General features: G+C 43.1%; 1 protein-coding gene across 1 annotated transcript in view; it reads right to left on the bottom strand.

Annotated features, from left to right (window-relative positions):
- Glg1 (golgi glycoprotein 1) overlaps positions 1-26,237 on the bottom strand; it is a 116,524-nt gene that overhangs the window by 31,593 nt on the left and 58,694 nt on the right. The window contains exons 2-9 of the mRNA XM_005403463.2: positions 25,923-25,955; positions 20,322-20,408; positions 16,942-17,157; positions 9,805-10,008; positions 9,073-9,144; positions 7,701-7,884; positions 6,415-6,629; positions 1,422-1,543 (exon numbers count right to left, since the gene is read on the bottom strand). Of these exons, the coding sequence (XP_005403520.1) occupies positions 1,422-1,543; positions 6,415-6,629; positions 7,701-7,884; positions 9,073-9,144; positions 9,805-10,008; positions 16,942-17,157; positions 20,322-20,408; positions 25,923-25,955 (1,133 nt within the window). The remainder of the gene's footprint in view (positions 1-1,421; positions 1,544-6,414; positions 6,630-7,700; positions 7,885-9,072; positions 9,145-9,804; positions 10,009-16,941; positions 17,158-20,321; positions 20,409-25,922; positions 25,956-26,237) is intronic.

Here is a 26,237-nt window from a genome sequence, read left to right as displayed (position 1 = left end):
TAGGAGCCACTCAGCACACGAAGTCTGTGCACAGCTGCTTTATTTTTAACACTTTAGCACAAAAAATTTCCATACCCACGAAAGTGAGAATGATATACTGGGTACCTCCCTGCCCATAGCTTTATCAGCCTGTGGGCCGAAGTTGTTTTACCTCTAAGACTCTTGGCCAAGGTTTGAGACTAGAAGTAAATCTCAGACCCAATATCATTTCTTTAGTAAATATATGAGCAGGTTTCTCTGAAATATAACATAGTACTGTTGCTACACTACCAAGAGATTTAAAAATCCTTAACAGCCAGGTGTGGTGGCACATGTCTGTCATCCCAGCATGTGGGAGGCTGAGGCAGGAAGACTGCTGCTTAGTTTAAGGCCAACCTGGACTGCATAGTAAGACCCTGTCTTCAAAAGACCAAAAAAAAAAAAAAAAAATCCTTACTATCATGCAATAACCTGTTCATTTTTTAAATTTCCCAATTACCTCATGTCTTTTTATATGTTTGTTCAAATCTAGATCTAGCAAAGGTCCACACATTGCATTTACTTGAAAAGTATCTTCAATCTGTTAAAAATCTGCAGCAGTTCCCTTCTTCTCTTTCCCCCACACCTTTTGGTCAATGCAGTTACTTTTACACTGGTGAAATGCTAAGTCTCCAGCGTGTTCTTTCCTCCACACGCAGAAAGATTTCAAGGAAGAACACCGCTCTAATCAGCGGGGCAGCGGGACTCTCACACAGCAGGACGATGCCAACCTGGGCCACATTCCCTTACCGCTGGGTTCCGCCAGCTGCAGGCTATGAGGATTTTTATAGAACGGGAAACCTATTCTTTCTTGTAAGCTGGTTTTGAGAACTGTTTTTACATCATGTGGAATAAAACTAATGCAAGAGAACCAAATGCTTATCATAGCCTTTTTCAGCTTTCCTACGTGGTGGACGCAAGTCCAGTCTCTGTTTTATCCATAACCACACCCACCAGCTACCAGTTTGTTTTCTTTTTCAATGACAGTGAATTACTTTCTAGTGATTATAGTGTCACCAATATATACGATGTGTTAATATACTAGTAGGATGAAAAGTATACAGTGCCCGGGTGCATGTATCCTCAGTACTTCCCCTCCTGTTCCATCTACGTTAGAGGAAGTTATTCGCTGACCTTAGGAACAGGCCCACATGTGCTCAGTCACTGTCAACAAACATTACCACATTGCTGGGCCTAGGTGTCTCTGCCACAGGGAGGAGACAGAGACGGATCTGAAGTCTGAATTCCAATACTAGTTTTAGCAAAAGCTGGTAGAACTTACGGCTCAAAAAAATCCCACTCACGATGTTATACATAAGCCACCCAAAACCCACTTTGGGGAACTCTCCCATGCAGCCAAGTACAACACAGCACGGACGAATACCACAAGGAAGATAACCTACATTGGGTCTCCGGATCGGATGTGTTTGCAGGCTGTCTGTATTACAGACTCACAAGCTTCATTCAACGCACGGTCAATGCGGTAATCTGCACCTGGGTCCGTCTCCTGAATCAGCGTTTGAAGCTGGATTTTAAAAAAATTAAGAACAAAGTCAGACATCAGAAAAGCAGTGTCATCGGGTTCTCAGTCTGGCACATCGCAGTGTCGTCTAACAGGGCACACAGTGATCACTGCCAAACCCAGCAACTCCTGCCAAGTTCGTTCCCACTGGCTTCTCCACCTAGCTGATGTTTCGAGTAAGTCACCGTGGAGACGGCTCATCTACAGTCCCGAGCCGGGCCTGCGCAGCTGAGAAACGACGGATCCTCACAAGGTAACTGTGCGGCCGCTCTCCTTCCTCTTCTCTGTACACTCGTTAATCAGATTACGAAACCTGGCGCTCAGGGGAAAGCCAGAATGCACTGGAGGAAAAGTGCATTCCTTGGGTCAGGGATCCTGCTCAGTGGCCTGCATGAGTGAGGCCCTGGCTTTGATCCTGAGCACTGAAAACAAGAAACTACACAGCTCTTGTCAGAGACCTGATTTGGTCCTAGAAATGATTAATTTCTCTGCGATGACACTGGTATTAAAAGAAATGTACTCAGCGTGGAGTGGTGGTGCACATGCGCAAAACCAGCTGCTCAGGAAGCTGAACTGACAAGAAGATTGCCAGTTCAAGATCAGCCTGGACAATTTATTGAGACCGTCTCAAAACTTTTAAAAAATGAATGGGGCAGGAATATAGTTCAGTGATAGAGCACCTCTGTGTTTAACCTCCAGTACTGCAAAAAAATAAAAACAAAAGTGTATTCTGCTTTACTAGAAGCAGATGTACAAGATTTCTCTGAACTTGCAGAAACAGCTTGGAAACAGGAATACAGCGGACTCTTGACTTACGAACTGAATTTGTACCAAGGCTGGTTGTAACTCAAGTCGTCAGGCAAAGGCTTGGGCTCCTCCACATGGCCTTCCAAGTCTCCCTCCTGCACACAGGCAGACCTGTGTCCTTAGGGAGACAGCGGCCCAGGATTTCTCAATGAGCCCCATACAGAAACGGATGTTGTACTGTTCCTTCCAGAGCTCGTGAGGGGTTACGTCTGTATCTGAGACCAGGTGGAAGCACAAGAGGCTGACATTGGGGTCGCAACGCAAGGCTTTTATCCTAAGTTCAAACTAAAATGCAGGTCTCATAACCCAAGTTGTTCAGATGTCACACCGATCGTATCGAGGGCCCACTGTACTTGTACTTGCCTATTTTTATACAGCCAAGAGGTAAGTCACAGCTTGTGCATTGTAACTATACAGAAAAATGTTTGCCTAATATTATGAAACTAAAATTAAGGGTACATACACTTATCTTTTGTGGTACCTAGGATCAAACCTACAGGTGCTCCGCCACTGAAGTAACTCCCAGCCCTTTTTATTCTTTTCAAACCAGGTCTCATTAAATTGCCCAGGTGTGGCTTAAACTTGCAATATTCCTGCTTCAACCTCCCAAGTAGTAGGATTACAGGCATGCACCATCCATTTAGTTGAGGATGCAGTAGTTTTTTTTTAAAGACAGGATTCTCACTATGTAGCCCATGCTGGCCTTGAACTCATGGGGACTCTCCTGCCTCAGCCTTCTCAGTGCTGGGATTACAGCACTTCTCAGTGCTGGGATTATGATAAAGATACAGTCTTTATCATGTACTTTTCCTTAGTCCATCCTCTGCCATGAAATTAAAAAAAAAAAAGAGGCAGGTGAATAGGCGAAGTGGCATACACCTGGAATCCCAGCAATTGGGAGGTTGAGGCAAGAGGACTGCTACAAGTTCAAGGCCAGCCTAGGTTAAATAGTGAGACCCTGATTCAAAAAAACAAAACCACAAACAGGAAAAAAATGCAGGAGAAAAGGTGCCTTGGAGTCTCTTGTCTTTGAGAAGCCATTTGGTATCTGAGGCACAGAGGGAAAGTTCTAAATTAAAGGTCAGAAAGTCCAAGTTCTATTAATGGTTCACCTCTGCCTGGTATTAGCTTTAGGAACACAGACAAGTTGACTGACCTCTCTAAATTTCAGTTCCTAAAGTACAGATTACAAGAAACAATACTACATAAGAAAGACTGGGCAAATGGCAAAGCATCTTATGGACAAAAGATCATTATTACTACAGATGGGTGGCAGATGGTGTTTTGGGGTGGGAATCTGAAATGTGAGAAAGAAAACTTGAAAGCTATAATACTCACTGATTTGAGCTCTTTTTTGCCACGCTAAAGAACTGGGGTCCTTTTTGTATCACTGGCTTATCCTCGGGGAGCCTTCTCTGATCTGCAGCATCTGACCTGCCGTTCCCACAGGGCTCATGTGAAGGAACGCAAGCACCGACCCCATTCTTTTTTTTTCTTTTTTTTTTTTTTTGGTCTTTTTTAGACAGGGTCTCGCTATACAGTTCAGGCTAGCCTTGAGCTCACTTTGTAGCCCAGGCTGATCTTGAACTTGCAACGATCCTCCTGCCTCAGCCTCCTCAGTGCTGGGATTACAAAGCATGTGCCACCACACTGGGCCTCCCAATTTTATGATGATTTCCAAAAGAAGCCAATAATCAAAAGAGGAAGTTAAGATTTCTAGTATTATGGGATGGAAGTTCCCTGTACTGATTCTTGGCAAACTGAAGAAACTACAAAATGCTGTGGTTAGTTGGTAGGAAGACTATTTTGTAAGTGTCAATGTGACCTATGACACTAGGCGACAAATATCAAAATAGCTACATCTTTTCTGAGGACAGCGAAGGGCAAAACAAGAGTCTTGGGGTCTGTGCAAGGACTGTGTCAGTTGCGTCTCCCTGGCTGACGGGCCAGTGCTGAGAACTCACGCTGACTGCTCTGGACTGCAGCTAGTAGTAACAGAAGAAAATACAGCCGAGTAGAATAAGGGCTCCAGGGATCACTGCCACTCTGGGGTGCGGTGGCAAGAGTGTGGGAAATGCACACAAAGAAGGTGAACTGCCAGAAGACTGTGCATCTATTTTAGCCCCTCATACACTCAGCAAGCTCTGGAGAAAGCTTTGGAGAAATGATTAGGCCAGGGAATGATTGGGCTGAATTCATTTGGTCATAACTGAAGAGAACTTATTAGTTCATGATTGTGATTGGAAAAGTATGTGCGCAGAAGATAATTATCCTTATGTTTTCCAGTTTACTATTTGATGAGAGATCGCTAAACCAAAGCAGATCACTAGATTAAAGGTGTGATAGTGCACGCCTGTAATCCCGGCACATGGGAGGCTGAGGCAGGAGAATCACTGCCAGCCTGGGTTACAAAATGAGTTCAAGGCAAGCCTGAACTGCGTAGCAAGACCCTGTGTCAAAAAGACAAAAAACAAAAACAAATAAAAGAACAAAGCGGATCAATAAATCAATTCAGCAGAGAACAGAGAAAATTAAAGGTAAATCACAGACAGGTACTGAAGTCTACTTTTATCGAAGAAGAAAACTTTGAAAATAAGAAAGAAACCTACTCAAAATAAATTATTTCAAAACATTCCTCCATTTGATCAAGGGTTAATAATACAGAACACAATAACTAAGGACACATTTCTCCCTTTGGAGAAACGCCTTGTTTTGGCGTGAAAGCTAAAGCAACGGCTCATAAGGAGGCGTTCATTTCCTACCGGGTCATCTCGGTGCAGACAGAGCCGCACAGTTCACTATTCGCGGCTGTCCTCGAGGTCTGGAAAGCACTTCCTTCTGGGCACAAAGGGTGATGTGGGCGCTATCTATTTATCTTTCAGGTTGAGTCACTTGTTCTTTCAAAAAGCTAAATTTTAAAAAGCCTTGGGAGTGAACGAGATGCCTCAAAATAAAGTCAAACTGGTCTATTTTCTTCTTTCTGTACATTTTACTACAGGTGTAGGCTGAGTAAAAAGACAGGTTTATTCCTGACCTCCCTCCCACAGTATTCCTGGGCTGAGTCAAGGAGAAGAGGCAAGCACAGCACACGCTGGCTACTGACTCGGTCTTGGTCCGGAGCCCAGGCACATTTGCCGGCACGGAAATTTCCTAGTGTGTTCTGCAGCCAGGGCTGCTCGCGAGAAGTGACACTGTGACAAATTCGAACCACAGCAGGTCTGGAAGGCTTCCTTTCAGCTGGGCTGGGAGTTTTAGGAGAGGCCACATCTCTCCACTGTCCCCACCACGGTGGTGTGCACGTGTGCACGTGTAACATTATGTACACTACAGTCTACTCTTGTCAGGACCACCGTGAGTTCGAGGCCAGCTAGGGCTGCATAGTGAGTTTAGGGGACAGTGAGTATATATAGCAAGACCCTGTCTCAAGAAACAAAAGACAAACCAACCAAAAAGAGAAAATGACGTGCTTCTTTATCCTTCAGGTCACGCTGCACATCAGCACTAAAAGAACTTCTGGAAAATTTGAATCTATGTAAACTCTCTTCAGCCTCAGCTCAGTGAAACCAATTAAAACAGACAATTCTCATCTGGTGAAGGACTTTTCCTGATTTATTAGAACCTGGTTAGCCTTAATTCTCAGGTTCATAATGTCAATTTGGTAAGTTATCCCTTCTTAAAACTCCAGTAAACAATGAATTTTTCTCCACCTAATTATGCAGCTCTTTTTATTGATTACGAGTGCAAACTTTTGATCTGCAGCAAATTCCACATTTTACTAATGTATGCTCAAAGAAACAATATCCTACCTGCTCCTTAGTACCTAATCTTCAACAATTCAGAGAAGGGAGGCTGGAATAGTTTCAGGAGGAAGCCTCTTAGCTGGTAAAATGACAGTCGAGGGGGATGTGGTGGCACACACCTATAATCCCAGCTCTATGGCCTGAGGCAGGACAGAGTTCAAAGCCAGCCAGGGCTACACAGTGAGCTCAAGACCAGCTTGAGCTACACAGTGAGACCCTGTCTCAAAAAAAGTGACAGTCAAGGTAGTAGCAGAACATTTTCCTTACCGCCTGCTGGCAGTTCATCCCGAGGTTCCCCTTCTCCCCTCGAACGACTTTCATCAGACAGTGCAGGGTTCGCCCTTTCCGATGCAGGCCAGAACAGTGGTGTTCAATCTCCCCCCGACAGCTCAGGATGATCTCGGGGCTCAAGGAGAAGTCCTCCATCAGCATGCGCCGGTAATCCAGCATCTCCCCTTGGCACTCACTGCTCACCTGTCGCCCTGAGGTAGGGTGGAAGTCACACTATTAGGAGGCGAGAACAAGGATAAAAGCATCCACTTCTGTCTGGAATGTTAATGTTTCAGCTGAAAGGCTTAGCACCTGGCAGAAGTCTTTGCAGCACAAAGTGGGCTTAAACTCCAAACTCAGGTTTATCCTGCCAAGGTTCTGCATTATACAATTTTATACTTTTTTTGTCTTTTTGAGACAGGGTTTTGCTATGCAGCTCAGGCTGGTCTTAAGCTCACTTTGTAACCCAGGCTGGTCTCAAACTCGCAGCAATCCTCTTGCCTCAGCCTCCCGAGTGCTGGGATCACAGGCATGATGATCACAACACCTGGCTCAGATTTTATACTCTTACTAAACTAATAATGAAAATTTTTGCTACTAGAAGTTTTTTTGGGGGGGCGGTTGTTCTGGGGATTAAATTCAGTGCCTCATGCATGCTAAGCACACATTCAAACAATGAGCTACATCCTCAGCCCACCAAGAAATCTTTTATTTGAGACAGGGTCTCACTGTGCCGTTCAGGTTGGGCTTGAACTCACTATATAGCCCAGGCGGGCCTCAAGCTCAGTGATCCTCCTGCCTCAGCCTCCCAAGTGCTGGGATTACAGGCATGCGACACCTCACCTGGCCCAGAAATCATCAGTAGGAACATGGGGGTAAAATGAAAGCCAAAAAGAACAATCCCTATTGGCCTACTCGCACTTAAAGCCTGTGGAAAAGACTACACTTCAAATAATCACTTTATGTCTCAGTTTCTTTAAGCTATAAATGCCAACCAGGAAAACTTAAGAGAGACTAAAACAAATAAGCAAAACCATAAAAAATGGTCCCCCAGCCAGTTAGTTCAGTGCTAGAGTCCTACTTCGAAGCCAAGTCTCTCTGCCCCAAAGCTGATGTGCTAAACTGTGTTACCTCACCTCTTAACGATGCTGCATAATATGCATCTTACAAATTAAATCTACTCAGCAGAGGAAGCACAGGCGGAAACTGACATTTGAAGGTACAGAAAGCGTCAGAGCGTGAACCACAAAGGAGTGAGGTGAAGGAGAGCCACAAGGCCTCACCTCGGTGCACCGCCGACTCCAGGCACATGAGCAGGTAGGACAGCCGGGCTTCCCGCGACCGGGGAAGGTTTTCCACGTTGCACCGGTATTTCTTCAGGTCACTCTTACAGGACTTGGCCAGTGAGTAACTGACTTTATAATCCTGTGCAATCAGCTTCTGGCGGGTAGTCAGTGCTTCTCGACACTGAGGAGAGAGGACGATGAGACAGCTGTAGACCGCTCGCATGATCACGTGTGTGCCTCTGAGACAAGCGCACCTCAACAACGGTGGCTGCTGCCAGTGTGCCTTGTTGCAAGTTCAGTTAAAATTCAGCACAAGCAGGCAACCCATTCAGGACCCTTTGTTTCTCAGGAGCTATTCCTATGCCCTATTCCTATTTTTTTTTTTTGGTTTTTCTCCGGTACCGGGAACCGAACTCACGACCTTGCGCTTGCCAGGCAGGCGCTTTTGCCGCTAAGCTAAATCCCTAGCCCCCCCTATTCCTATTGTACAGAAAATTTTCCTACTTTTTTTTTTGAGACAGTGTCTTGCTGTGTAGTTCAAGCTGGCCTGGATTCACTTTGTAGCCCAGGCTGGTCTTGAACCTGCAGCAATCCTCCTGCCTCAGCCTCCCAAGTGCTGGGACTACAGGCATGTGCCAACACACCCAGCAATCTTCCTACTCTTAGCCTCAAAAAAAAAAAAAAAATCAGCACAACTGTGCTAAAGTAGTGTGGGAATGGGTAGGAGGACATGGATGGGAACCTGACTGATGCTGCAAGAGCAGCTGTTCTAAACACATAAATGTTCTGTGGACCTAACGCACTATCTTGACACAAAGCAGTCTTTTTCTCTTCAGTCATATCCCTAGTATGAATTTCACCAGAATCAAACTGACAGATGGTATGGACACTTGAGATGTGCCATTTCATACTTTCATCAGACAAGTATGTTTTGGTTCTCTACTTAAACCTAAGAATCTTATCTCTGAAAAAGTACTGCTTTTTCTCAGTCATTTATATTGGCACAGTCAACCTCTGCATCTGCAGATTAAAAATATTTATGGGGAAGAAAACGTGTACTAAAACAGATTTTTGTCTTTATCATTATTCCCTAAATAGTACAGTATACCGACTATTTAAACAACATTTACATTATATTATTAGGTATTATAAGTACTTTAGAGATGACAAAGTACATGTGACATTCAATGTACATAGATTATACGTAAAAACTGTGCCATTTTACACAAGGAACTTGAGCACTCTTGAATTTTGGTATCTATGGAGAGTCCTAGAATCAAGTCGTTGTAGACACTGTGAGACAACTGTAAAGAGATTTGTGAAAACTTTTAAGAAATTAATAAAATATTAACTTGGCTCAAAGAAATACCTTTTCACTCATGGATTCTTCAAATTTATGGTTAAAGAGGCATTTATACACTCTGCCTTCACCAGCTTGTGTCTGTAAGAGGAAACATACATACCGTTATTACTCTTTATTCTGATACCAGGAATTGAACTCAGGACTTGCACTTGCCAGGCAGGTGCTCTGCGGCTGGACTATATCCCTGGCCCATTATTATTACTCTTTGCTAAGTAGTTACGCCGTACACAGTCCACAATCCTATGTGGAACTTCCTATTTAACACACTGGTAGAGAAGCAAGAGAAGTGTCAGTCTCCTTTCTTACAACTTTATGCTAGAGTCACCGGTCATTAGGATGTAATCAAGGGTTTGGTTTTAAAAGTTAAAACCTGCTGTTTTCTTCATGTTAGTCAAAACCATGTATATGTTTTAGCCACAGAATAAATCAGAACAGGATTCCCTAGTAAAATAAGATTCCTAAAGATAAAATAGACTTCTAAGAACTAAAATTGAGAAGTGAGATAAAGTAGGAAAAAAAATGTGTAGAGCCTGGAGAAGCCAACTGTTGGCTGTATGTTAAATCTTCGAGGCTGAGCATCCGATACTATTTTCTGTCATCTTGGGACCAATTCCACTTTCATTTCAGTGGCTTTTCCACAGCAAGGCTTTGTGATGGTTCATGTTATTTTGGAAGAGAGTATTAAAGATGTTTAAAAAGAAAAGGAAGAAAAGAAGAACAGCTTCTGAGCTGACTCACATTTTCACAAAATCGCTCACGATCATCGCGGCAGGCGAAGTACAAATGTCGGTCTAGATGAAAGTCGTCTGAGGACAGCTCAGCCACCCGGAGGATGGCTTTCTTACACAGCTCCGAGACCTGGTTCTTGGGTTCCTTCTCCTCTGCCTCCTTCACCAGGCCTTTCTCCAAGCAGGACACCACCTCCCCTTGAGAATGCGCATCCTAGAAGAGCAAGGGCACGAATACTTCACAACCCTTACCACATGGATGTCAAATAAACATCACTGTGAGGAAAAAAAACCCCAACACACTGTTAGCTTATTGATGTTCCACTGAGAAATCAAATGAGAATCAAGCACTCGTGGAAGAGAAAAAGTTAAAGAAAATGGTCTCCATAATCTTTTCTTAGAATTTACCTGCCATATGCTACAAATGAAACAAAGATCATGGGAATTTTGAGTATAGGTTAGCAGCAGAAGAAAGAAGCCGAATTTTTAAAGCTTAAATGTCAGAAAATTCTTAAGAAATGACATCAGCTCAGTGCTCTGATCACAAGTCATGTCAGTGGTGAGGTAACACTGCACAGATCTCTCTACATTTACCTTTAAGAGCGAGGCATTTCCTAACTAGTGCTTTCAGTCATGTTAAAAAGAAACCAACAGGGGCTGGGGATTTAGCTCAGCGGCAAAAGCGCCTGCCTGGCAAGCGCAAGGTCGTGAGTTCGGTTCCCGGTACCAGAGAAAAACCAAAAAAAAAAAAAAAGAAACCAACAAACCCGGCTGGGGGATGTAGCTCAGTGGTACAGCATGTGCTTATTAGCATGAGCAAGGTCATAGGTTCAATTCCCAGTACCAAAAAGTAATTTAAAAGTGAGATACCCAAAACAAGCCCCTAAGTCCATTGTTTTTTTTTTTTTTTTTTGGTACCGGGAATCAAATTCATGACCTCAGGATTGCCAGGCAAGTGCTTATGCCATTGAGCTATATCCCGAGCCCCTCAAAGTCCCCTGAGAAAGGACATTATAAAGACTCCTGTGTCCTTTTTCTACTCTGTATTGTCCTCAAACTCTCCAGTATATACCAGCTGGAGTGGAATACTTTGATGTTCTGAACTGATCTGAACATGATTGAATAAGACTATTACTGGCACACACCTGTAATCCCGGCAGTCACTAGGCTGAGGCAGGAGGACCTCTGCACGTTTGAGGCCAGCCTAAATTACATAGTGAGACCACCTCAAAAAAACAACAAAGAACTACCACTATCTATACAAACTGCTTCTATAAGTTTTTCCAATACCATCCAATTACCTGTAATTGTACACTGCATCATCCTATAGCAACCACAAACATGCATTAGTGTGTACCAGAACAAAGCTCCCCTAGTTTTAAGTGTCCTAAACTTCTATACTCATAAGATATGTTACAACAATGTGAAGTATAAACATTAATATACAAAAACCAAAACATCTGAAAATATAATGGTACTATTTATATGCACATGAAATACTGTTCTAGTAGAATATTAATCTATGAAACCATCAGCATATAGTAAAAAGATTCTTAGAGCTGGGGATATAGCTCAGTGGCACAGCGCCTGGCTGGCAACTGCAAGGTCCTGAGTCTGATTCCCAGGACCAAAAAAGGATTCCTAAAGCCAGGCAGGAAGGCATGCACTTCTGGCAAAATTTCAGTGAACATGTGTATTTCCCATCTTACTGTAACTGAACTGGTTCTATAGAACATTAACTTCAGGTGCTCATGCAAATGTTCATGTCCTCCTTCACCAACCTAGGAAGAAGCAGCAGAAAGCTGTGGTATCTATTGTGCAAGGCAAATAGAGAAGCTCAGGAATTACACAGCCATGCTGCAGAATGTGAAATAGATGATGGTCTATCATTTATTCTTCTGGTACCGGTTTCACTTGGGTGGGTGTGTGGGTGGGGTCTATGAAACTTCTAAATTTTATATGGGGTTTTGTATATTTTTCTAAGGAGGGTTCACAGTTTTGAGTTTTCACAAGGCTTGCTGACCCAAAAGTGATAGAGGCATGCTGCGCTAGCAGAGTCTCAGACCTTCCTAGTCTAGCGGGGCCTGGGCCTTTTGCACTAGGTACAGGAGCTGATCCAGTGATTAGAAATGGGAAGACCAGAGTGCTTCGGGAGAGAAATTCGGAACAGATAATGAAACTGAGGGATGACCAACAACAAAATAAGGACAGTGAGAAAAGTTGGCAGCCCAGAAAGTTGGAGTAAGACTTACTTTTTTCTTCCGAATTTATGAGCACCACAAGGCCTACACATATATATCTCCCAAAGAAACAAGTCAAAGATAAAGGAGTGGACAGAAGCATCACAATCACTTATCAGTCACAGTATGCTAGTGACCACTATAAACATTATAACAGCACCCTAGTCCAAATTTTAGTAGCTCACAAAAACTTAAGATTAAATTTCTTCTTCTAATTTTTAAAACTTTAAACCTTAATCACATATAATAATGTATACAAAGCCTACAGAATCACATTTTTGGCTGTAAGAATCAAAAGAAAAGATGCATTTTCTCATCGTAAGATCTGAGAGACTAGATCATACCGAAAATCAGTGTCATAAAACATCAAAAGGTGGTTAAAAACAACAACAAGATAGTCAATTCTTGATTGAAGCTCAACCTTCAATCCTAGCATTTTATAAAAGGTAAGGAAATGATTTCCATGTAACGAGTCTGCTAAGTGTTCCCCTGTATATTTAGGGTTTATAATTGCTTAAACATGCCATCAGAAAGATTAAATATTTAGGATATTATGTTTCTTAATGGCTCCATTTGCTTATTAGATTTAAGGCATCTGATTTTAATTATAGCAATTGCAACACTTCACAGAGGCATTAGGTCACAACATCATTTCCACTAAATCTTTTCATTGTGTATTTCAAATAGATAATTATTTTCAAATAAAGATAGTTCAGGAATTGCCCTAGAGTCTCTGAGACATTTGGTTTACCTCTTTTTTGGTCTTTTTGAGACAGGGTCTCCCTATGCAGTTCATGCTGCCTTTAGCTCACTTTGCAGCCCAGGCTGGCCTTGAATTCACAATGATCCTCCTGCCTCAGCCTCCTGAGTGCTGGGATTACAGGGGTGCACCACCATGCTCGGCTGACCCATTTTAGTTATATAACTAAATATGTACGAACGTTTCACAATGAAGACTACAGGGCTAAATATCAAAGGGGAATGAAAGTGAGGTAACCCACATACCTACACGTTATCTATGGGCAAATAAAATTACATTAGAAAAGTCTGATTAGTAATATGCTGACTTGAGATATGAATAACAAATAACCCTGTAAATGGACTTAATGGGGCGGGTGCTAGGGATTGAATCCAAGGCCTTGCATATGCCAGACAAGCACTCTACAACTGAGTTATATCCTCAACCCACAATATATTTGTATTAAAGTTTTAAAATGTCTACTTGAAAAGTACTGCCAGTATCTTAGTCAGGTTTTAGAAGTCTGACTTAATTTTTTTCCCTCATATTCTTTGTCTTTAAAAAACTAACACAGAAAACCCACAGAGGAGAATACTAATCTCAAAATAGTAGGCAAGAACCCAGCTTTCACCTCTGCTAGAAACCATTTTATTTTGATGTCTCTGGTGTCTGCTATAATCTACTTTGACAGAAAGAGAATGTCTAAATTACTCAAAGTAATTGGCTAAAAGTAAGGAATAATAAAAATTATTAAACATATAAAAGTAATGATCCTATGGTACATACAGGTCCACGATTAGTTCCTTTTGAGGCCACACCTATTTTTTCTTCAACTGATGTAAATCATTTATACTTCTACTTTTGGAAACTGAAACTGCTCTTCTACTGTTTCTTTTGCTTTGTTTTGTTTGAGACAGGGTCCTAAACTATGGAGAACACATGATCCTTTCCCCTTAGCCTCTCCAGAGCTGGGCAGGCTGGCCTTGAACTCATTGTGTAGCCCAGGCTGACCTCGAACTCACAGCAATCCTCCTGCCTCTGCCTCCTGAGTGCTGAGATGACAGGCGTGCACCATTATGCTCAGCTACTATAGTGTTAAATCAGGACATTTATGTCTTCATACAGACACGGCACAAACAGATCAACCACAAGCCTTCCTTCTCACCTCTGGAGGAGGTGTTTTCATGTTTCAGCGGCAGCAAATTTGAGATTAATGAGCCTATCTCCTCTGTGGTCAGAAGCCATACAGTTGTTGTACAGGTAACTGACTTTGGAGAAGCAAGCCGCAGTTAGAAAAAGCAAGGAAGTGCTGAGAGCTCCCTTGCATTAAATGTGGCTGCAGCCCCAGAAGAGACTGCACAGGGAGACACTTTCTCTGTGAGGCAGGAGCACAGACACAAGCCCATCTCCGTCCCCTAAATACAAAAAAACCCTTGATATGAGGGTGGAGCACTGGTAAAAACGGAACTGGTAGGCACACCAAGAGACAGAAACGACCGAGAGGTGCACTGGTGTTCCATACAAACATTTTTTGTTATTTTATCAAAGGTGAATGAACTCCGTGCATGCCTATATCCCAGGACTTGGGAGGCGGCAGCAGGATCTAGGATCTGATGTCAGCCTGGGCTACATAGTAAGACTCTGTCTCAAACAGTAACAGCAGCAAAAACGAAACAGAGCAAAAACCCTGAATCAACAATTCTGTCATAGCCCTCGACTCCAGCAGTACTACTTCCTGCTGCTAATTCAACCCACTGCAGACCTAGAACTTGTATATGCAGTTGAAAGTGTGTTTTATTTTAAGAATCTGAGAGCTGGAGGAAGCTAATTAGCTGTTACCTTGATGTCAAAGGCAAGAGCTACTATAAAGAACAGGGGATGGTAACAGTCTACTCGACCCTGTGACCAAGGATCACAAATGCAAAAAAGTGTCATTGCTAATTCCTCAAAAGTATGACTAAAACACAATGGAGATTTTCAAAGAGGTAAGGTCTGGAACTGGATGTAATCTCCACCACCCCACATGAAGTCAGAGGAGCTTCCTGAATCTTCAGGGTGACTTAAGGCTTTTGTGTCATTTCTAGAGCCTTCTAGGAAGGAAAAAAAATCGGTCCTTATTGAAACTGACCTTTCTTCAGCTGTCTGAAAGCTTTACGCCAAGGTTACAGAGCTTTCAAGATGACTGAGTTACCTTTTGTTTTGTTTTGTTTTGTTTTTTCCAGTACTGGATGACTGAGTTATCTGAGGGGGACAGGGCCCTGTGCTGATAGAAAACACAGGGCACCAGGGTTTGGTGACAGCCAGACAAAACCCACACTAAACCTTCATGCGAGCCACTGTCCTCAGTTACGATATCCTAACACCACACTCCCTTTGTAAACACCTGCAGACCACAAACACAAACAGAGGCGCTCGCTGCTGTGACGGTGCACACCTGGAGCCCCAGCACTCCGGGAGGCTGCGGCAGGAGGGAGCGGTTCAAGTCCCCAGCCTGAGAGACTTAAGCGACACTGTCTCAAAAAATGAAGGGACTGGGAGACGTAGCTCAGTGTGAAGGCCTGGGGTGCAATCCCTAGTAAAGAGGAAGAAATAAAGGTAGAGAATTAGAGAGAGATAGAGAAACAGACATGGAGAGAGAGGTTTTATTTTCAATCCTATGCCCTCAACAACAGATTAATAAGCAGCAGCAACTAAAAGCTGATGCCAGAGGTCTCAGACCACCTCTCCCTTCTCCCACTGGCATTCATTATTTTTCAAGAGTTTCTTTCATTTTTGCTGCGAAACAAATTCAGGATAAACCTGGCCAATCCTCCATTGGGACCTTCTGTTTGCCAGGCTAGGAATTTCAAACGGAAAACAGCTATAACTAAGGAGGAAGAAACTAGCTAGTGAGTTATTTTCTGTACCTACTATAATCAATTCTGGGATGAAGCGAATATATCACAATTACAGAGCACCTTTGTTCTGATAAGTTAAAAACACCTTCACATATGTTAGAGCTTTCTAATATTCAAGTATCTCCCTTTACAGATGGAGATGAACCAGTGTGTCTGCTCAGTAACTTTTTAATGGTAAACATGAAGAGAAAGACTAGAGAACTCAGGCCTCCCCTTTGCTAGAGGTGCACTATAAGCAATATTTTGGTTTTTGTTTTTTTGCCACACTACAGATCGAACCCAGGGTACTCTACCACTGAGCAATATTCCAGCCTTTTTTATCTGTTTTTTTTATTTTGAGAAAGAATCTCATTAAGTTGCCCAGGCTGGCCTTGAATTTGCAGTCCTCCTGCCTCAGCCTTCCAAGCAGGTGGGATTACAGGTGCATACCACCATCCCAGTAATACTATCCTGAGCTGATGTTGGAGGCCACTACAAAGTGGCTCTGAGCAGGATTTAATATTAACCAATTGGCTTTCCGTCTTTACTTGTCTGAAGCTTAGGCACTTGTCTGGAGATGGGCAGTGGACTCATACTACGTAACCTCTGCGAGTCACTGGTTACCGCTGAGGCCTGTATTGGCCTGTGAAGCTGTGACGCCTCAAAGGACAAGATAAGGCCACAGCCGAGGACATCTGGCTCCAACCCCCATTTAACTACAAAGAGACGGCAGCTGCAGGCTCCACATTCCTACAATAAATACCAACCTAAAGATAAGGTTCTCTTTGACATAATTCACCACTTGGGAAAATATTTCCCAAGGACCTGCTAGATTCCCATGTTTTCTTGAGTATCCTCCTCCTTTGTTTGAAAACTTAATAAATACGGGCTGCCAGAGAAGTCTTTGTCTAAACCCAGAGAATATAGAATGCTGTAAGAGAATCAGACCCTCCTGGAGCCCTGAAATCATTTCGATTGTCTCATTTATTTACACCTTTGCCATCCACTCATTTGGGGGATTGCGGGCCTGATCAGCCTGCAATAACTAAGGGTTATTAACCCAATAAGCAGATATTAATCCCTCCACTTCCCCATACAATGCCAAAACATTTTGTTACCAACACATGAAATCCAGTCACAGGCTAACTGGTTTCAGAGCCTGTAGGTCCCTGGGCAAGGTTTTCAACTTTGAGGTCACTGCCAGTCCTGAAGTTTGTCTCCTGTGAATTGTCCCATGGTTTTCATCTACTGAGTTCACAGGTTCCCTCTGGTGAAGCTAAAGTGATGGATACCTTTTCACCAAGCCGAATGCTGCCGCATTTCAGAGTGTTGATGTCATTTTTGCAGTCATCCATGAAGCCGCATATCAAGCGGTAATCGCTGAAAATGATGGCCGTCATCTTGGTGATGTACTGGTGACACTGGTACTCAGTGATGTTGCCTCGGTGGTCCACCAGGCAGGAAACCACGTACCCTTTCCCAAGCGGTTCATCAGCACATTCCTTAATCTGTTCAGAACAAAGTGGCTGTGTTACGAGTACTCTGTGCTCATATAAAACAACACTTTTTCTTTTTTTAGACAGGGTGTCACTATGTAGTTCTGGCTGGCCTTGAATGCACTGTGTCTAGCCTCAGAAATCACAGCGATGCTCCTGCCTCAGCCTCCCAAGTGCTGGAGTTATAGGCATGTGCCATCATGCTCAGATTTAACTGGTTTTTTAAAACCAACAGCTCAGTGGTGGCAAACCTACAGCAATTTGTATCACTGAAAGCTCAAAAAGTTAGCCATCACTGCAATAAATCATTCCCCAAGTTATCCGATAGGCAACTGGGTCTCTTTAACTCCAGAAGCAAACCCAGACCAAGTCAAAAACTTCGTTTAAAAGAAAAGATTTTATTTACTTTTAAGGAAGAAAAGTTAGGGATTTAAGTAAACAATCTATAGCTTCAGAGGCAGAAGAGATCTTCAATAGTCAAGGTGAACATCCTTTCAGTTTAATCTTGAACACTTTTTTGTAACATGTAAAAAACAGGGCCATGGGTGTAACCCTAAATTTATTTGTTTAGCAAAACTGTGTTAAGTTCAGAAGAGAAAGGAAATGGTCACCTAAAAGTCTCAGCATTTGCAATGCAACCACCGCAAAAATCCTGTATTAAATACAGAACTAGTTCTGAGTTTCAGGACTTAATGGCATAAGGCAGTATTCATATAGGTCCTAATTCCAGGCCATTAGTAGTTTAAAAATCTGCAGAAAAACCAAGAGCACATTTCAAAACGAGAGCCTCAATAATAATCAAACATATATTTAGTTTTAATTACTTAAGATTTTCCTGAAATGTGGAGAGGTAGTACACATCCGCATCTCAGCTTACCACCAATGACAATAGGGAATAGGGTTTGAATAAGAAGTTTCAACCATTCTGCTGGATAATACTTTCCTTCAGTGACACTAAGACTACCAGCAAAAACAGCATAAACTGGGAGCTGTGGAGACATCTCCACTCCCAGCACCTGGGGCTCAGGCAGAAGGATCACCAGTTCAAGTCTTTCCTGGGCAACTTAGCCAGACTCTGTCTTAAATAATAGAAAAGGACTCAGTGCCCTCACTTAGCTCAGCGTGAAGGCGCTGGGTTCAGGGCCCAGGACCACAAAGACAAAATCAGTATTAAAACATCAAAGTGTGATACAGTTTGCACCTAGCATGTACTAGGCTGTAAGTTCACGCGTCAGGAGAGAGAGACAGACCGACAGGCAAGTGCAGAGGCTGGGGAGCTCATTCATGGGGTGTAGTAAAAAATGCTTGAGTATTTAGCTCAATTGCGGAGCGTAAATAAGTTTGTTTTGCAAGTACCCTGTGACGTTCCTTTTCTCCATGAAAATAGCATTCCCAAACTTAACAACAATAACAGAAAGGTAACATAGAATAAAAGATATTCTGACAACTATGTTCTTCCTGATACAGTACTTAATTTCCCTGACTCCTGTATAATCTCTTTATAGGGAGAGAGAAGTGTCCTTCTTACTTGGATTTTTACAAAACTGTAACACCACAAAAGGTCACACAAGGTCACCACAAAAGGTCACTAGTCACATGAGGAAGACAGCCTAATGCGAGGAGTGAAATTATCATGAGGGATATGTATATACTCTGAATTAAATTTTCACATGGCGGTCAAACCCATGCTACATAATGCTGATATGAAATGGGGCAAAACAAATATGTATATATAGTCTAATGTGCCCCTCCCCGCAAAAAGCAACCTATTTACCTTTTTTTTCTTTTTCAGTACTGAGGGTTAAACCCAGGGCCTTGCGCTGACTAGGCAGGTGCTGTACCACTGGGCTACATCCCCATCCCCCTACTTATAACGAATAGTTCCATAATGAAGTGAGAATATGCACACATTTACAGTTCAAGCCTGGAATTGTTTCTTTGTTGGTATTTCTTTCTATTATTAAGTAATCACTTTTCCTCTTGAGATTTTCTAGTTGGAGGTTTAATCATATAGCCAGCTAAAGGAGTTTAAGATGTAGAATATTAAAGCCAGAAGCCAAAGATCAATTGGAAACAAACAAAAACATACTCTTCTGGGTTCCAAAGCCTCAAATATGGAGGGGTGTAGTGTTTAAAGACTAAAGCACGTCTGATTGAGTACTGGAGGGCCTAGTACTGCTAGGTTCCACCAGACCCAGAAATGACACAGACAGGCAACACAAGCTAAGGGGTCTCCTGGATGGGACAGGGTCTTCCTTCAGGCCCTGGAAGAAGCGGCTCTGACTTATGTCATCAATAGTCTCAACTGAAGGACAGATTAATATATTGCAAGTAACAGTGACTATAACGAGTAGAAAAATAGCATTTTTTTCCATAATTTTCATATTTAAGTGTGCAAAAACTTAAGGCTATCTGGGGTTTCCATTACTGATCAGACCCTCTCCCCCAAAAAAGCAACTTCAAATACCACAATTTTCAGTCCAGTGAGGTGGTCCATGACTATAATCCTAGCACTAGGGAGGCTGAGGAAGAAGGACTGCTGCAAGTTCAAGGCCAGCCTGGGCTACATAGAAAGTTCAAGGTCAGCCTGAACTACACAGTGAGACCCTATCTCCCCCCACCCAAAAACAACCCATAATTTTCATTAATATCATTTATTCTTTACATTAAGCCAGATAAATAACCCAAAAAATTCTCCCATTAGTATCTGTATAGTGCTATCCATTTTTATTAACTGTTTTTGTCTTTATTCTCAGTATCCATTTATAACTGTATGAATGTGACTACCCAGAACCTTTCTAGCACTAACTCCTATTATTTGAAGCATATACCTATGTGGCTCAATTGACCCAAGCCAGAACACGAAGGAATGCCTGTAAGCCTCCTGGGGAAACAGTTCTGGATTTGCCTCAGGCATGGCAGGTGCACAGGATGTGCAGGGAGCAACAGAACCTGATTTTGAACTGTCCCGGTCAACAGCATCCCACTGTCAGTGTGGGCGCTGTTAACAAAAGAAGTCTAATTACACCCTCTTCCTACCTCGCAACCAAGACAGATGGAAATTCCAAGAAAAGTAAAATATCTGAGTCATTCGTCTCCTAATGACTGGTCGAGTCAAGAGATGTTAATTTTCTCTTCTAAGTCGTAAGTATTCACAACACTCTTTTACCACCTACCTCTGATATGGTTGACTTGCAAACCTCTCTAGCAACAGATTCAAATTTGGGGTCGGTAGTCAGGTTTAGTTTGTAATTCCACAACAACTGCATTCAAAGAGAAAGGAAAAAAGTTTCCCGTTAGAATAGTATGACATTTATCATCAGTGGTCACTATACATGTAAAAAAAAAAATTACATGGTCAGATAAAATGTTCTTACATGCCAGGTAACAAAAAGTAACATAAAATGCATTACATCCACAGATAAAAGGGAAAACACATTCAGATAAAATAAAAGCAGTACCATTCAAACTTTTTTTTTTTTTTTGGTCTTTTTGAGACAGATTCTCACTGTGCAGTTCAGGCTGGCCTTGAGCTCACTCTGAAGCCCAGGCTGGTCTCCAACTCCCAACAAGCTTTCTGCCTCAGCCTCCCAAGCGCTGGGATTACAGGCATGCGCCACCACGCCCAGCTAACGGGTAATTTTTTTAAAATTATGAATTAAAATCATTTAGTGTCAAGAAAAACTGAAATATTAAAGTTGCTGATAAAAGTTTTCAGAGAAAAAAAATAAATAGGTTGCAGAAGCTAACTTATGCTTAAACCAGAAAGTCTAATCCAGCAGTTCAGATGTGGCAGATTCTGAGATTTCATCACCAACAGTGCTTTCTTTCTTCTTTTGTTTTTTAGACAGGGTCTCGCTGTACAGTTCAGGCTGGCCTTCAACTCACTATGTAGCCCAGGCTGGCCTTGAACTTGCAGTTCTCTCCCTCAGCCTCCTGAGTGCTGGGATTACAGGTGTCCACCACCAAGCCCAGTCCATCAGTGCTTTTACAGATCAGTTATGAAGGAGTTGTTCAGCATCTTCTTTCCAGTGATTTATCTCAATCCTTTGAAATACTTGACTATAAACTACTTTAAAGGACTGCTCTTTTTTCTTTCAGTGCTGCTGGGGATGGAACCTAAGGCTGTTCTGGAGGGATCCATTCCTTTCTGTCTGCTGTGCTGAAGGATGAGGGAATATAACCAGTCTTTCACTGTATTAATGCATCTGCTTAGCACCTGCACTGCACCACATGCGATCCAATTTCCAGGAGTCTGGGAACTAGAGACAGAAGCATTTACAGAGTGCACGCTACGCTGCAGGCACTGTGTAGGAACTACAGCACAAAGCAGAAGGTGAGAAAGACAGACTGCCCAGGAATGACCGCCACCATCCACGGGAGCAGTGAATGGCATCGGGGTACCACAGCAGCATGGGAGGAGCACCCAAGGGGAAGTGGAAGGAGAGTTTGATCAGGGAAGGCTTTCCAGGGAAAATGCTATCTACAGGGATGATCCTAGAAGGTCAGGAGAAGTCGCAGGATAAAGCAGGATGGAAGGGTAGGGAACGTGTTTTAAGTTAATGAAGCAGCTCGCATGACAGTGGGTGTTAGGAGAACTCAAATTCCAAGGGAGGGTGAGTCAGGAGAGGCAGGCCAGGCCCAGACCCCAAAGCTGTAAGCCACGTTTGAACTTCAACCCCACAGTGAAGGGGGTGTCACTGAAGGGAAAGTAAGCGGGTGACACAACTGGGCCCGCTTTCTGGAAGTGGGAGGGAGGCACAGCGAAGTGTCAATGGGCATGACACAGAAGCAAGCAGTTGCATCTAGGAGTGCCGAGGAAGGCTCGGTGAAGAAGCAGAAGGATATACAGGGTTTCTTGCTCCATCCAAAATCAGAGAAATCAGCTCTAACCTCCCAACCATTGTCAATGAGCTCAGCCACAGGACAAAGGGAGGAGGTCAGGGAGAACAACAGCCCCTTGCTCAGGAACTAGAAGAAATTCTGCCAGATGAACTGGGAAACTGGGGCTCCAGGGAGGCGAAAGTAGGAGGGAAGAAGGGGTGAGGATATTGCATGAGAGTCCTCCCTACTTCAAAATGGCCGGCATGGAGAGTTTGAATGATGAGGCCGGGGAAGAAAGCAGGAACCCAATCACACTGAGTGCTGGAGTTTATATCAAAGAAATGGGAGCTAGTACACAATTTTCACCAGAGCACTCAAAAGAGCAACTCTGATTACACTGTGGAGAAGGGCAAGACTGGGGGATGCCAGCTTAGTTAAGAGGCAAGAATTGACTTGGATGGGAGATAAATGGGGTATATTCGACATATGAGGAATAAAGTAATTACAAGACCAGGGTGTGAAAAATGAAGGAAAATTTCTCCACAGTCAATTCTTGGAAAGTGTGGTCTATTGCTGGGCATGGTGATGCACGCCTGTAATCCCAGCATTTGGGAGGCTGAGGCGGGAGGATCGCTGTGAGTTTGAGGCCAGCCTGGGTTACTTAGAAAATTCAAGTCCAGCCTGAATAGCACAGCAAAACGCTGTCTCAAAAAACAAAACAAAAAGCAGCGCTGGGGATACAGCTCAGAGCAAAGGCTCCAGTACTACCAACACAACAAAACAGAACCTTGAAATTTTACTTGGTATGTGCCCTGCAGTCAGTTATCTTCCCATCTATGATACTGGGCATATGGAGATCTTTCAGTTTGGAAGTGCATATCCTTTAGTTCTTGGAAATTTCCTCACTTCCCCCCCCCCCCCGCTCTTTTTGAGCACCTAGCACATGCCAGGCACTGTTCAAGGCAGTAGTGAGCAGGAAGGGAAAAATCCTTGCCTCCACGGAGTTATTTTCTACGTAGGAAAGAAAGATAATTACAAATAATCAAATAAAAGTCAGGAGATACTCTATAGGGTGAAAGGGGGTGGGGCGGGGTGCTACTCTACACAAGGGAGAAATACGAATCCACACAAGGTGAAATGTTCTCCCAGGAAAACAGCACATTCTTCAACTCTCTGAGGAGCAAGCCAGGAGTGGTGGCGCACGCCTGTAATCCCAGCACTCCAGAGGCTGAGGCAAGAGGATCTCTGTGGTTTGAGGCCAGCCTAGGCCACACAGTGAGACCCTGTCTCAAAACAAAACACTGAGGAGCAGCAAGGAGGACTGAGGCTTAAGTGTAGCAAGGGACAGCAGTGGCGGGAGAACTGAGAGAGCTGCCAGCGACAAGAACTGGAGAGGCTAAGAGAGGGGAAAAGGCTTGAGGGCTTTGGGCAGAGCAGTTACACATCTGACTGATGCGTCACTGGGGCGCCCCAGGCCATCGCATGCACCGCACAGGGGACAGGAGGCCGCTGAGGAGGCTCTTCCTGAAGACAGTGGAGTGGCCGGGCTCAGGCACAGTGCTCTGACTCCGGATCTACATCAAAAAGAACAGGGACAAAGAGAGCAAGAGAGGAATCCAGGTTTCGGATCTGAGCAACAGGAAAAATAAAGGAGCTACTGACTGAGATGGGGAAGAATGTAGGAGGTGAAGGGTTATGGGTGGGAAATCAAGTTTGGTTCTGGAAATGAGCGCTAGACAAAAAGAAAACTGTAGATCCTCAGGTGGAGCTGAACTCTGTGGAGGGTCCAGACTGGAAGGGAAAGACAAGAATCGCCACCCCAGGAGCAGCAGTCCCCCTCCCCCACTCCAGGAGCCTCGGGGCAGCGTAACACTTCAGCAGTCCTCTGCCATAGCTTCCAGGGCCACTTCTGCAGGCCCACCCAAGTACAGAGTCACACCTTCCTGGTCTTTGTAATTCCTTTATAGTTCTTCCCAGTCTGTATGAAATTTACCAACTGGGCCACTTTGATCACAAACAGTGTTGTCTAGAAATTCAGCTGACATTTTAATTCTTATCAAGAGGAGAACTGAGCTGAGACGTTAACAGGATTCATGGTTGTGCACAGCTAAAATCCCAGCTAGGAGGTTGAGGCAGGAGGATGGCAATGTTTTGTTTTGGTTTGGTTTGGTTTTTTGAAATAGGGTTTCACTATGCAGTCCAGGCTGGCCATTAACTTTCAGTGATCCTCCTGCCTCAGCATCCCGAGTGTGGGGACTACAGATATGCGCCAACACACCCGAGTGGGGATAGCAAATTTAACACCAGGTTGGGCAATTTAGCAACTTAGTGAGACCTTGTCTCAACATGTAAAAAAATAAAGATGGGCTGGAGATGTAGTTTACTTCAAAGGTCCTGGGTTCAATCCAGTCCTGGTACTGGGAGAGGGGGACCAAATTCTCACTGGGAGGATTTGCTTACGGTTTACAGGGCCGTTATAAGCTGCCACCAATCTTCTTGTGCATTCCCTTCACGTGGATTTATAAGCAGCTGTGCTGGGGAAACATCTAGGGTGAAACGGGTGGTCACACACTACATCTATGTTCAGCTTTAGTTAAAAATGCCAAAAAGCTTACAGCCAGGCACGGTGTATGTACACCTATAATCCCAGCACTGGGGAGGCCGAGGCAGGAGGTTTGCCTCGAGTTCATGGAAGCCTGGGCTACAGTCAGCTTTTTCCATTTTTAAACTTATTTATTTTGTCTTTTTAAATTTCAGAGATTCTAATGGCAGGTACCTGATCACTGATGAAGTTGAGCACCTTTTCAATGTTTATGCCATTCAGATAACATCAGCTTTGAGACACTGCTGTTCAACTATCTTACTTGAGCAATCCTCCTGCCTCAGTCTCCCGAGTGCTGGGATAAGAAGCATGCACCACCATGCCTGGTTTAATGTTGCACTTAATAAATAAATTTAAGTATGGTGCTACTACTGAAGTACATCCCAGCCCCAATAAAATAAAATTTTATATAATTAAATTTAGAATAAGTACTAAGGCCAGGCGTGGTGAGGGCACGCCTGTAATCCCAGCACTCGGGAGGCTGAGGCAGGAGACTCCTTGCGAGTTCAACACCAGCCTGGGCTACAAAGTGCACTCAAGGCCAGCCTGAACTGCATAGTGAGACCCTGTCTCAAAAAGACAAAAAAAAAAAAAGAATAAGTAGTAAAGCTAAGCAGCCAATGTGTCAGTTTTTTAAGTCCCCTTATGTAGCCTACCTGCTACAATGTGGTGGGGTGCTACCCGCCAGATATACAGCTTTTTAAAGACCTAACTCACTAGCCTTTCTTGACATCAACCCACCGGGACAAAATTCACTTTGCGTCCCCACTGTGCTTTACATAGACTTCAACCTAGTCTCCTTTCAATGTACTACCACTCATAAATGACTAATGAAAAAACTATAAATATAGTATTTTTAAAGTTGTCTACTTGATAAGCACAGAACTAATTATTTTCATATAGGAGTTATAATAGAAGAAAGTTTTACAGGCATGCTGGCACACGTCTGTAATCTCCACACTTGGGAGGCTGAGGCAGGAAGATGTCACAATTTCAAGGCCAGCCTGGGTTATTAGTTCAATGTTAGTCTGAACTACATAGCAAGACCTTGTCTCAAAAAACAAAAATAATAATAATAAAATTTTAAAACAAACACAAACAAGCAAACACCTCCCCCCACAATAAAGGAAAGTTTAAACCTAAGCACATAAGTGTTATTTGGCACAAACTGTTGGCTTCTGCAATGAAGGGGAAGTTATGGATTTTACCAGGGTTCTGAAAGTTTATCATCCTTCTAAGATTAAGAGAATCTAAGAAAACATAAAGCTTCCTAAAACGACAGAAAAAGCATCCTAGTATGTTATCATATATATAAGGCACATATGGTGAGTTACAGAAAGTCCATACTTACATGATTGCAGTCTGAAGAAATTTCATTTTCAGGCTAGAAGGAAAGAAAAAAAAAGACACGATGTTTTAAAGAACAATAATAAATAAATACAAAAAAATCAAAGTTTCAAGTAGCACCAAAATAAACTCAAAAGAAGAAATCTTAATATGCAATTGAATCTATTTCTTCATATGGGGAATAAAATGGCACTTCGTATCTTTTAGATGCTGGGAAGAATGTTCCAGAAAGTACATATGAGCCATGATCCTTTCCTACCTGATGGTACAAACTGGAAAATGGGAAGAACACAGCAAAATGTACAAAAACAGTAACAAC

Source organism: Chinchilla lanigera, unplaced genomic scaffold, assembly GCF_000276665.1.
Source record: "Chinchilla lanigera isolate Chin_1 unplaced genomic scaffold, ChiLan1.0 scaffold00083, whole genome shotgun sequence".
NCBI lineage: Eukaryota > Metazoa > Chordata > Mammalia > Rodentia > Chinchillidae > Chinchilla > Chinchilla lanigera.
This window is presented reverse-complemented; position numbering and strand designations above follow the sequence as displayed.